The sequence below is a fragment of the Eleginops maclovinus genome, chromosome 22 (genome assembly GCF_036324505.1).
Source record: "Eleginops maclovinus isolate JMC-PN-2008 ecotype Puerto Natales chromosome 22, JC_Emac_rtc_rv5, whole genome shotgun sequence".
Taxonomy (NCBI): Eukaryota; Metazoa; Chordata; class Actinopteri; order Perciformes; family Eleginopidae; genus Eleginops; species Eleginops maclovinus.
The window spans coordinates 4,128,892-4,142,014 of NC_086370.1; the positions used below are offsets into that span (position 1 = coordinate 4,128,892).

A 13,123-nucleotide genomic window follows, 5' to 3' on the forward strand; every position below is an offset into this window, starting at 1 on the left:
GGGAGGGTGCGGGGCGTTTAGATCGGGATTGCGGAAAAATATTTAATGCCTACTGACAGTCAGAAGATAGTCCCAGTCTTTTGTGATCTGTGATTTTATGTAACTTTTAGTGGGGGCTCTGATACATGCTTTAATTTGATGGATATGGCTATTTGTTTTTAAGGGATGCTAAAAGGTAGAAAATACCCCTCCTTCATCTAATCAAAACGCATGTCATTCCCCATTTGGGTTTGCATTTGTCCAGAAATGTCAGAGCTTTAGGTAAGGGAAATAATGAGTACAATAATGAGTAATTTAAAGGACCTTTCAGCATCAAAGTCATCATTGCCCTTCATTAACAGTTTCAGCACAGTGGCTCACCCTGTCAATAATACATGACTCCATATGAGTTTAAATAGGAAGAGAAATAGCAGAATAATGAGTGTTCCATCTAAGACAGATCACAGTATTCAACATTCAGCAGACTGCATTTCCTCTTCTTATTCTCTTGCTCCCTCTGCAGAAAAATGAGAAAAATACACCACATAGGATAATAATAACACCTTTCTGTCCTCATCACCAGTCCTTATTCATTTATATTATTCTTGTGCAAAGTGGGGAATTGCTTTCGATAGCACAATGATGGCTGACCAAATTCATTTTGCATGGCTTCTAATTTGGGGTATCGGGGCTCTCTGGGGCCCGGTGCAATATGCATGATTAGTCTGCCTTGTTACGAGAGTTAAGCTCTTCATCAGGACTTTTTGCTTTGAAGTGAACATGAACACCACAAATGCATTTCCATTAGCAAATCCTCTACGTCAGACTGGGACAGAGTGAATAATGGGATAATAGTCTGCTGCACTGGGACTCTAACGAAACATGATCATTCTTTTTCAAAGTGTTGTGTTGTTTTAATGGCACACATACAGTACTTTAGTGTTGGTGAAGCCAGAGGTACAATAGCTTCTTTAAGTAGATGTTGCCAAGTGTTTCATTTTCGTGCTGATATTTAGCATCCGAGGGAATTTACCTCCCACTAAGGGTTGCAATCCCAAACAACTCAACCATAAAATCATCAGACTTTAGCATAGCATCAGCAATTAACATGTGCAGATGTTCCCTCCATACCTTGGGATCTACTTACTGCTAATGTTGCATCATCACCATCACCATCATCATCATCATCATCATCATCATCGTCATCATCATCGTCGTCATCATCATCGTCGTCATCATCATCATCATCATCACCGTCACCGTCATCACATCATCATCAGGTCATCATCATCATCATCATCATCATCATCATTACAGTCATTTTAGCAGCTTTGTTTGTTTTGCCTCTTTCTTAGACTTTGCTAAATACAGTTGAGTAACATAAGTCTAACTGTTAATATAAACATATCTTTATGTTGGCATTAATTACCACAGATAAGTTGATGAAAAGAGACTCAATTGTGTTGAATTTATGTTGGCCAGTATAATCAGCTGAACACTTACCTATGAATTAAATCCAAGCTGCTCAGACAACATTGAATGTAACCAACACAGCCATCTGGGTTGCACATTAGTCAGCTCTTTCCTTATTAATCATGTTATTGAAACATACCCAACACAAATCCGTTTTTGGAAATTGTTGACATGGATAACTGGATATAGCTTGGGATTGTAAGAAACAGTATTTCGATCTCTCCACACAAACAAACACACAAACTGAAAGAAGACTGAAGTCCAAGCTTTGGGAGTGTAGGCCAATGTGTAATGTGTTTTCTTTTAGAATAAAAAAGGATAAGAAAAACGGGGTTGGCAGTCTCAGTGTGTAGGAACTTGGCTTGGGACTCAAGTCCCAGAACAGACCGAAGTAGGGATTGTGGACTGGTACTTGGAGAGGTTGTTGTTCACCTCCTGGGCACTGCAGTCGAGCAAGGCACCCAGGGTGCTGTACAGTAGCTACCCACTGCTTCTAGTACTACGATTGGTACATGTGTGTGACACATGAAAAGGGCTTCTTCAATTCATTCAAATCCTTTGTACCGTTCCATATAGGTATTATCATTTTGTGGCGACTGGGCTCCAGAAATTTGGTGCTTCAATTACCTTCCCCTGCAGTTCACATGTCATTGTATTCTTGAGCAAGATACTTATCCCCCAGAGGCTCCCATGGGCATGGCAAACCATGTGCGAATGTGTGTGGATAAACAAGTGGCCTCTGGTATGGTAGCCTTTGCCTATGTATGAGTGTGTATGAATGGTTGAATGCTGACTTGTCTATGTAGATGCATTTTGAGGAATCGTAAAGACTGAAAAGGCGCTATTCATGGAGACCATTTACCACCTATACAAGCAGGTCAACTGCTCCAGGAGAAGAACACATGTTTTATCTACTGTAAAATTATGACCTTTTAAACTTCCAGAGAATATGTTATGTAACAGCTGCCTATGTGTGCATCCAGCTGACAACATCAGCAATTCTTGGACTTGTGTTTGTGGCTACTTGACACATGTGAGTCAGATGTTGAATCAGAGACTTCAAGGCGAGTTCCCGCTTATTGTGTGAGGGCTCCAGGCTGCCGTACTGCACATTGTCATTGCAACAAGGGCTCGCTGGCAGACATTGTGAGCCCTTTATGCACACTCCGTAAAGTCTGCATACATAAACACTTAGCCCGAGGGAATGACTCACAATACATAGCATTATGAAAACAAGGGTTTACCAGGGGAGGCCTGGAATCATGAAAACATGGTAAACAAGGAGGACAGGCACATGGGTGTTTAGCCTTGCATATGAAATGTACACTGAGACACTGCATTTACATTAAGGATTTAAAATGGTAGTGTAAAATAAAATAAAACAAGCTGAGATAAGAGGAATGCAGGCATATAGGCTATATTGCATAACGTTTTACTCAAACCATTACTTTTATTTTTGCCCAAAGGTGGAATTTTTTTATTCTAATACAATACACTTTCTGTCAAATTCAACGAAAATGTCCAGTTGTGCCTAAACATTATTCGGGGTTCATATCCAGCAGGCTCTTTTAATGGGGTCAAAACAGATTGGGTAGGATGGATCCACTAGAGCTGTGCTGAAAGTTATCTTTTTCATTTAGCTTCAAAATAGGTTTCAAATAAAGCTTTGTATTTCTTGAAAGCGCAAATTGTACATAATATGTTTTTGCGTTGCCAAAGTAACACCGTAAGTCACAGCAAAGTGTTCGTAGTTATACCATTTCGCCCTTTGCAGCTCCTCACTGTCATTTACAGAGTAACGTCAACTTAGATACGTGATCTAAGGATTTAGTCCTTATGTTATGCGTCAACAGGATGAACACTCTCAATTCATCGCCTTGAAATTCATTCTGATGTTACCACGTTGCATTTCGCCGTCAGGTGTCACATTTATGCAAGTCAAGGGCCGTCGCTGCATCTCCTGAAAAAAACGTTTTAACTTAGGTTCAAATGAAGGTGGATTCAGAGACTCTTTGGAGTGTGTCTCACCTCAAATGTTAACTTTTTTCATCATACAAGGTTAAATACACATCTGTTATACATAATATATGCATCTGTCCATACCTCCTCATTCCACAGTGTAAAGTGTTTAAATACTCTCAATGTATTCCACATATGTATATATTTCACATCCTCAAATCTTTGTTGTTGTTGTTGTAAATATTCTTCTCTTTTTGCACTATTTTATTTATCTTATTTGCACCATGTATGTTGAGTTGTTGGAGGAGCATGGGATATAAGATTTTCATTGCCAACATATACGTTGTATATGCTGTGCATATGACAAATAAAGCCTTGAAACCTTAAAACCTTGAAACCTTGAAAATAGTCTCCAAAAGAGCGATGTAATTGGGCCATTGGGAATCTGGGAGCAGAATGAAAGCACTAAATGGTTGGAAGCAACGTCCAAAAATGCCCCTGTGGACACATACCATTAGGGTGTGGATTGAAATTCAGCCATTCAATCTGCTTTTAATAAGCCTTGTGTACAGCTGGTTGCTAACGATGCCTAACGATGAACGAGGTAGTGTACAGTGGGTTGATCAGAGCTTGAGAGAGCCGTCTGCTGCAGCTAGAAACATCCCAAGTCTAAACCAAACAAAATCAAACAAAAACCAAGTTCAAGTCATGCAATAGACATTGATTGGGTGATAGGTCTCTGTGCGTTCTTTACTCTCAGCGAAACATATCACATTTTATTCAATCAGCTTTTAATAAAAAGACATTGAATACTGCAGCTTTAAGTTATTTTTCCGTAATCTTCGTCTAAAAGTGATTACCATCTCTTTTTCTCTTCAACAGGGGGTTACAACATCAATGATGTCATGTTCTATTGGACCAGAGGAAATGAGTCTGTCAGCGGATTGGACACCCTACAGCTGGCCCAGTACACCGTAGAGGACCACTACACTTCTGTCTCAGAGGCCGTCTATGAAACTGGTAACAATGACCTTAAAAGCCATTGCTCAGTGTCGCTCCTAATGTCAAATGTAGTGGAGCGGGGTTGGACCCTAATACAGGACAAAGGTTGATTTAACAGAAGAAATCTTTAATTTTCGGTTTAATCCAGACAAGGCAAGCTAAAATAAACAGAATACAAGAATTCAACCAAGACATGTTGAATAAAATCTGAACTAATAAGGGGATAAAGTGTAGGTGTACAGGAGGTCAGGTGGTTGCAGAGCTGATGGGCAAAAGGTGAAACTAAAAGGCCAGGACAGACAGTCAAAAAGGTGGGAAAACACAAAAAGACAGGAAGTAAAAACAGACATGATGCAGATGGAGATAATCTTCTAAATAAACCGGGAAACAGCAGTTGTTCAATTGTTTAACATGAAAACCATATCAGTAATATAATCTGGTAACATATCAAATGCATACCACATGTTTCAGTTATAAAGTACTTTACTTTGACACACTCTTTTCCCTTTGTCCCAAGGCAACTACCCGAGGCTGGTGTTCCACTTTCAGCTGAAGAGGAGCATTCTGTACTTCATCCTAGAAACCTACGTCCCCTCCAGCCTGCTTGTTGTCCTCTCATGGGTTTCCTTCTGGATCTCTCTGTCCTCTGTTCCAGCACGCATTTGTATAGGTACGAGTACAGAGACGTGTTTTTTAATCCTGATATTTTCTATTTCGTCAAAAGTATGTTCACTACTACACAAAGATGAGATTCATTTTACTCGCCTTTCGTGAGCACAGCTGTTGGTTTGGAGATTTAAAGGGCCGAGGGGTTTAAGAGAGCATCTGTGACACTGGTGTTTTTAAGTGGAAACATTCAAACTGAGATGTTGCATTGAATTAAATCTGCCACTACTGCAGGGGGCTTTGAGAACCCACTGTTCTCAAACCACAAGATATCTAACTTAACAGCACACTGGATTTAAGGGGCTACCTTTTGATGATGCCAATGCTTGCTTATAAATAATAAAACCAAAAATAAGCTATGGCAGAATCCCTCTTGTAATTCAATGTCGACTTTTTTAGGTATAGTGAGAAAGGCAGATTGAAACAAAAGAACAAATGATCAAACAGAGGTGTTTTTTCTGTGTTACTTTGCTCCAGGTGTGACCACGGTCCTGACCATGACCACTCTGATGATGGGAGCCCGGACGTCACTGCCCAATGCCAACTGCTTCATCAAGGCCATCGATGTTTACCTGGGAATCTGCTTCAGCTTCATCTTCGGAGCACTCATCGAGTATGCCGTGGCCCACTTCTGCAGCCTCAGTCACATGGACTCACACATTCTCATGGTGAGACCTAGATATACTGTTTTATAACGTAGTTTACGTAACATTTTAAGGTTTTGTTTTGTTTTGTCCTGAAAAAAAGGCACACACTAAACTGGGTTGATTAAAAAATACCATTTGTTCCTGCGTGTACTGTGAAATAAAAACAACATAATAAACGTATATTATATAACGTGATACACAAGTCCCAACTGTTATACAATGAGTTTTGAAAGTCACAGAGTCGCTTTGTGTCACTATTTTTAAGATTCTAGGATGCCAAATTGTGTGTAATAACATCGATATTACCTTATTAATCCACAAAACAATTAAACATGTCAAATGTTTTATGAAATGACAGCTGCACTTGTAAGAAACCCATTTTGGTTGCTTATTTCACAATGCATGTTGGTTTTATTTATTCATCATACGAAAAAGCTGCTCAACTGAAGGCAACTCAAGACCTACCATTTGCATGCCCTCCCTGTGTTACTGTTAATTGTTGGGGTCATTGCTGTTGTTGGTCACAGTCATTGTCTTCATAATGCTGGTCATTGTCGTCTTCGTCATCTACATCATGTCATCATGAGCACTCAGGGGTAAGTTGAACAAGTTCTCTCAAATCTGAATGTTTCATATTTTAACTTCAGTTCCAAACTTATTCTCTTTTGGTCTCCCAGCATTACGGCCACCACATGCACGACCTGGACGACGAAATGAACGGCATCATCACCACCATCTCCAACCACAACAGGGCCAAGAGACGCAAGGAGGCTGCCGCAACTCCGACCCCACCTCCCGCCTCCCTAGAACTCACTGTGAGCCCGTCCAGCCCCTCGGGCAGTGAGCCAAAGCCCGAGGCGCCGCTCCCGGAGCCCAGCCACTGGTGCCTCACTGCTCTGGCCACGGTCCGCAAAGTGCTCCGCTCCTTTACATGTTGTCATATAGAGAACCCCCACCACATAGACAACTACTCCAGAGTCTCCTTCCCACTCTCTTTTGTCATGGTTAACCTGCTCTACTGGACATATTATTTGTACTTTTAGCATCCGCTTGAGTGCAGCCTGTGTCATAAAGAGTGAAACGGATAGTTTATCTAAACAAGAAGTGTATTTTACTGTATGTATGTACAGTAAGCGTTATTTAGGTGTGTTTTGAGATGAGTGTGTACAATTTCTGCATTTGGATTCATGAGCGACGTGAAATTCTCAGATTTTCAGGGAAATGCTTATGATTACAGCTCCATTTTTTTATATTAATGTGAACTCAGATGGAGCCATTGCTTTAAATTTCATGCGGCTGGTGTTGGTTAAAAATAGGTTAATTTAACACTGGCAGGGTAAGATTTGATCAATGCTGATATACTTTGAGATAGAAGGAAATTGCTTGCAATGGAAAACAGGGCCGGTCTGCCTCGTTTGTTCTATGGTACATTGATTTTAAGTGTATCTCCGTGCAGGTTGTTACTGTCAGACATAGAGAGGATGGAGCTGTAATCTAAGGCTGTATGACAGAATATGCATTGCTGATAGAGAGCAAAGGCCTGTTTTCTTTTTTTCTCCTGTGATAAATTGATTATTTTTACAATGTCATCTTCCATTTCTGCCTGCAGATGTGAAATTTAGATGGAAATAGCTAAAATAATGGATGAGAGAAGAGTGATTAAAAGAGATACTAGAGAAATAACTCAACAGATTGGTTAGAAAATATAAACCAGGCTCTCAAGGACGGACACTTCCATTCTCTGTTGAAATATCTCTTTGTTCTTTATACATCTAAGAGTTATTTTTAGTTTACTACGCAGTGCTGTCTCTCTATGCCTGCATTTATTTTTTTCATTGACACTATAAATGTGGTGGCCTTTGATCCCTTCAGTTGTGTTCTTAAAATCTCGCCACTGTAAGCGTGAACAGTATTCGTACACGTGTCTTAGGAAGGAAGGGAATGAAACCACAATATGTTAAACAAAATAGGTATAATCAGTGAATAACCATATGAATAAATAGACAAGTATGGTGAATTTATTCAACACATTCTGAAACAGTTTTTCAATATTTTTACTTCATATTATACCCTTTATTTGTATGATTTCAAACCTACTTTTTTTATAACAACATTTACCAAACATCTCATTTTTCATAATTTTTAAACGCTTAGCTTTCCTAGGCAAGGTTCACCTGTCATCACCAAATGTTGCTAGCTCCTGCGAGCTTGTTACACAAACTTGCTAAAGTAATTCTAAAGCATCTAGTTAGCTTCTGCTGCTCCTGCTGCTGCTGGAAAAACAGTGCCAAGAACAGGAGCTAACCTTACCTAGTATTTGATTTGACATGGCTATATTATAGGATAGTTACCTACCTATCAAGCTAACTAGAAAAAAGGTTGTTAGGTAGTTAGAAAACTATGGAGCCGGTGTTAGCAGGCTCGTTATTAATCCTTTTTTTAAATTGAGAGGCGTCCCCCTTGCAACCTTAATTCACAAAAAAAGCATGGGGACGCGAAAGAACAAGTAAAAACCCACAGGCATCGTAGCTTTAGCGATGGTGATAGTTTATGATGTCACTAAGCGACTTTTGGTCATGTAGCATTACATACAGTTAAACAACAAAATGCACAAAATAAAATGAACAAATATCATGTGTAGGCTATGTCCTGAAACCTTCAAAAGAGAGCTTATTTTTCTCTAGCTGTTAACATCTGTACATATTTTGGGGGAAATAAGGCCCAATTAGAAGGTAAAATGTGTTAGTTTATTTTTTGTTTAAGGTTGTTCATTCATATGATTGTGTATATCGTTATGTTTTATTTAAGAATTTACTACTAACACTCTCCATACTAATTGGCCAGGTGTTATTCAAAATTGTGGATACACACCTAGAAAGACAGGTAATAGAGATTCATGTAGCACTCTTCATGGTCTGCTGGTAGTGTGTCTCAGTGTGCTTTTGTAAAACATAAAGCAGTAGTCAGACCTAGATGTGGTAGACTTTGTAGAATGATTTGAATACGAATGAAATTGCCGAAATATTTCCATACGATGTCATCATCTGAGCATTATCCAAATGGAGAACGGCCTGGATATGCTTACGCTTCAAGTATTGCTTCTCTGCTCAGTTTTTTATGCCATCATATTTCACTGTGTGAATTTTGAGTCTTTTAGTTCAGGTGATGCAGTATGTTTGCTACCAATGACGTGAACCAAAGAGCCAAAGATTACAATTTGATTTCTTCTTTGTTTCCCTTTAGTTCCTTAACTAGGAGATCTTGAAGTGCATTTTCAAATGTTACTCATGTTCGTTATTGATAAGATAACTTTGAAATAGCATGCAGTCAATAAGCAGATAAACATGACACTTTCACATAGGTATTTCAGATAGAAACAGGATTCAGTTTAACAACAGTGATGCATGATTATTTATTGATGTATTCAATATTACTGTGACATACACTCACTCATTCCATTTCAATTTTAGGAACATTCGATGTGTATTCAACATAGGCTGAATTGGTTAAATCTTGACGTCATAGTCATGGCCTTTTAAATCGTTTATTTTCCTTTTTATCTGCATTGCTTCTGCAATTTACAAACAATTTGACTGCTTTCCTTGCCTGATGATAATAGAACAGTAGAATTTATGTTGGTTTATGTTCTTCCTGCATGGTTTTCAAGTGCAACTTCTTGTTTCTTCTGCTTTGCTCAGTTTTGAAATATGATGGAGAAGACTCATCATAAAATGCTCAGTTGAGGCTATTGACGGGACCTGATTGGTAATAAAGCCAAAAGTGGTGACAAAGTGCAGGACGTTCAAACTGTGATAAGAAATTGTCACTTACAGTGTTCATTGCATTTGAGCTTGGTCTGCTCTGGGAATGTCAGTGAGCACTGACCAACTAAAAAGGTTTATATAGTTAGAACAAGACGGTCAGGTTTTATACAACATGCCTGCAGTTGTAGTTTTTATAGCCATCTTCTCAGTGAATGGTACAAGAAGTAAAGGCCAATATGGAGCCAAATAATCACAAGAGCAACCGCATAGAACATTTTACTCACTCGGTGATGAAGTCCATACACAAAGCTCAAGAGAACCAATGGCTCCACGGTCGCTACTGTATTATCAGTGCTGCTTTGCTCTGACTGGTCAGCATTTAGATGGTAACAAATACCCTAGGAAGATGGAAGTACTTCAGAATTAAAGCTATGAAATGGAATATTATGGGATATGGGACTTTATGCAACAGAAAAATGGCTACCGTTGGACTGCCCTTACTTTCCTGTTGTGTGGAGTGTCTAATAATGCCTCAAGGTGATGTTGGCTTCCAACCTCACAGCTCCTGGGAAAATCTTCATGTGAAATGTATTTCTATACTATGCTAATACAGGCATCAGTTTGCTTAACATGTTGTAAATAAATAGTAACACTGTGCATGTTTATTTGGTGTATGAATATGAATGATAGCAATAAAAGAGGTTTAACGTGTGTATTGGTTGCATTTGTTCTTCACAGAGCTGTTTCTATGCATCATCTAAATTACAAGTGCAGTGGGTCACTAGCTAGCCTACAGAAATGCAAATGTATGTGTGTGGGTTACAGATGGTAGGGCAGCCATCTCCCAGCGGGAGTGTTGGAGAATGTTAGGATTCATTTCCTGCAGCTCCATTAGCTCTGAGTCAGCAGAATCAGAGTGAGATGATGATCATCATGCAGTGCATATACCCACATATTATAACTTTTGGTGAAGATAGAAGTTATATACCAGGCGAATTTGATCTTCAACATTAAAAGCAAAGATGGCTGATTTTTAATTAACTTAAAGTTTGTATTTTAAAACATAGACACTTTGCAATCCATTTTGCACATAATACAGAAGTTTGCATTTTTCCAATTTTAATAAACCCACCTCGCCCAACTGTAAACAAAAACAGCACCTAGAGGACTAATATAATCTGCAGATGATATATAATAAAAGAGTAGAACAATCACTAAATATGTATGAATATATATTTATGTAACTACAGTATCTATGTACAATTAATAATAACAGTACAGACAGATGAGGTTAAAAACTATTAAAAAACATACGAATGTACATATTTTGAAACACACATTAGCAAATACTCATCTTAGCATAAACCAAATTCAAATAGTCATGTAAAAGTTCGAGGTATGTATACATATACTGTATGTTAGAAATGGTTGCCATATATTATATAATGTTCCTGTGGAACCACCCAAAGTGCACTTTTTTCTCCATGTGTAGAAAGTTCTGTAACCCACAGGACCTTGGGGGAGAGGACTCCTTCTTCCACTTCATTAGTATAAGTTGGTGAAGTATTTAATTCAAGTAAACCATTAACTAAATGTATTCTTATTAAGAGGATAAAAGAAATGCAGCTGGTTTCAGCTCGGGAAGGAATTATTCTTTGGAGTTGTTTGTGTTCTTGGTGATTCCAACTAAAAACAGGCCTTGTACTTCCTTACGTTCATTAAGCTATGTTGTATGTTTGAACAAATCAAAGGAATAAAACATATACAAATACAAACTAAGTACTTACATAAAAGTTAGCTTTTTCTAGCAAGATCTGCAGTAGTAGTGTATGCATAATTAGAGTGAAGATTATTTTCATACATACCGCATAATTGTACATAAAAGGCTGAATAATTAAATGTTCTTCTCCGTATGACCTCAGGCTTTACAGGTCCCATATTGTGGCCATTTTTACTGATCATAATTCCACTGTTGAAGTGTACTAGAATAGATTTACATTGTTCAATGTTCCAAAATCACATTGGTTTTTTCCTCATACAGCATCTCTACAGTATCTCTATTCACTCTCTGTCCTAACGCCTTGTCGGAGATCCTGCAGCTGTCGTCCATGAAATACCGGGCACACAGTACAGTCCTTCGAACCGTTGAAGGAACAGTGTTAAAAATGCATTTCAACCACTGACTTTTTCGTGGTACTGCCTTCAGTAAGGCAAACAGATGACATTTCCCCTCACATTTCAGTGCACAGTACTTCCTTGACATTTTAGCCTTCCAAAAGTAAATGGTCGGTTGGCAGAGGGTGTGCCTATTGGTGTGCCAACTTGCCGATTGGTCTCCTGATTTAGTGACGTCAATAGCACCCGGAATACAAAAATGGAAAAAATCTACGAGGCGTTGGAGGGCAGCATAGACACGTCTTTTCTGCTTTAGAGTACACGCTACAGGGTGTAATTTGAGGGTTTGTGACTTTGCACATGCAGAAAAAGCTACATAACACACGAAAGGACGGGTTATAACCGGAAACGCATAATAGGGGACCTTTAATTATGAAAAACAGACAGCCTGACAATGACCTCAAGTCAATACCTCAGTTACCTCCTCATACTGTAGATTCCTGATCCTCAACTGAGTCAGGAATTCCTTTAAAAAGAGTGTCACATGAAAGTAGGACAAAAAAACATACCACCAGAATACTGTATGAGTCATAGACACATACAGCGCATGTAAGCCTATGGTTTGCTAGCAGTGTGCAATCTCAGAGGCAATGGTTGTAATCTGCTATATAATAGAAAGAAGAACAACCATTGCAAGGTTTGGAGGAGTAAGAGGGATTATTTATTTTAAAAGGTCATAAAACCAAGTTGTGTGAGTTGTGATCTTCAAGGGTAAATCTTGTTCGCTTACTAATCTTGAGATAATGTTAGTTAGATTACTAATCTTGAGATAATGTTAGTTAGATTACTAATCTTGAGATAATGTTAGTTAGATTACTAATCTTGAGATAATGTTAGTTAGAGTACTCATTTCCAGATAATGGCAGTAGGCTTACTATCTTGAGATAATGATAGTTAGATTACTAATCTTGAGATAATGATACATAGTTTACACAAAAATGATATAAACATCATAAACAACAACATTAACCGTGCCATATCATAAAAGCATGTGCATGTACAAATAGACAGAAGTTATGCTAATGAAGATGGAAACGAGCTGAAAGGTGTGCCACAGATCTTATTTCTCTCAATATCCCGGAATCCAATGTAAAAATCCCATTGGTTTTTTTGTGTTATGGGATCCTTTGAGATGCTAGCCAGTCAGCCTATAAAATTTGTCATCACTGCACCACTCTATGGTTTCTGGAGTGGCAACCTGCTTTTTAACAGCTTTTTTACATCCACAGTGTGTCTGAATCATGGCACTCTTGAATATCAGTTAGATCACTGTACAAACTGATCAGACAGTCATACTGCAGCAGCCAGCAGCGTCTTACCCCCTACTACAGGACTGCAAGTCCTTATGTGGTTTGAAGCGGCACGACACACAGAGTTATCCCAGCATCAAAACAGATCTGGGGGTTCCAGACTCAGCATGAGTGAGAACGATGCAGCATGGGTCTCATCAGAAAAGCT

General features: G+C 38.8%; 1 protein-coding gene across 2 annotated transcripts in view; it reads left to right on the forward strand.

Moving 5' to 3' along the window:
• The window catches only part of LOC134859248 (gamma-aminobutyric acid receptor subunit pi), a 61,192-nt gene extending 50,991 nt beyond the window's left edge, over positions 1-10,201 (forward strand). The window contains exons 7-10 of one of the 2 annotated variants that reach the window (XM_063875637.1): positions 4,294-4,431; positions 4,931-5,083; positions 5,557-5,747; positions 6,404-10,201. In XM_063875637.1, the coding sequence (XP_063731707.1) occupies positions 4,294-4,431; positions 4,931-5,083; positions 5,557-5,747; positions 6,404-6,769 (848 nt within the window). In that variant the 3' untranslated portion in view covers positions 6,770-10,201. Of the gene's footprint in view, positions 1-4,293; positions 4,432-4,930; positions 5,084-5,556; positions 5,748-6,253; positions 6,276-6,403 lie in introns of those variants that run through there. The other variant, XM_063875638.1, reaches the window with a different exon arrangement.
• Positions 10,202-13,123: the final 2,922 nt, after the last annotated feature.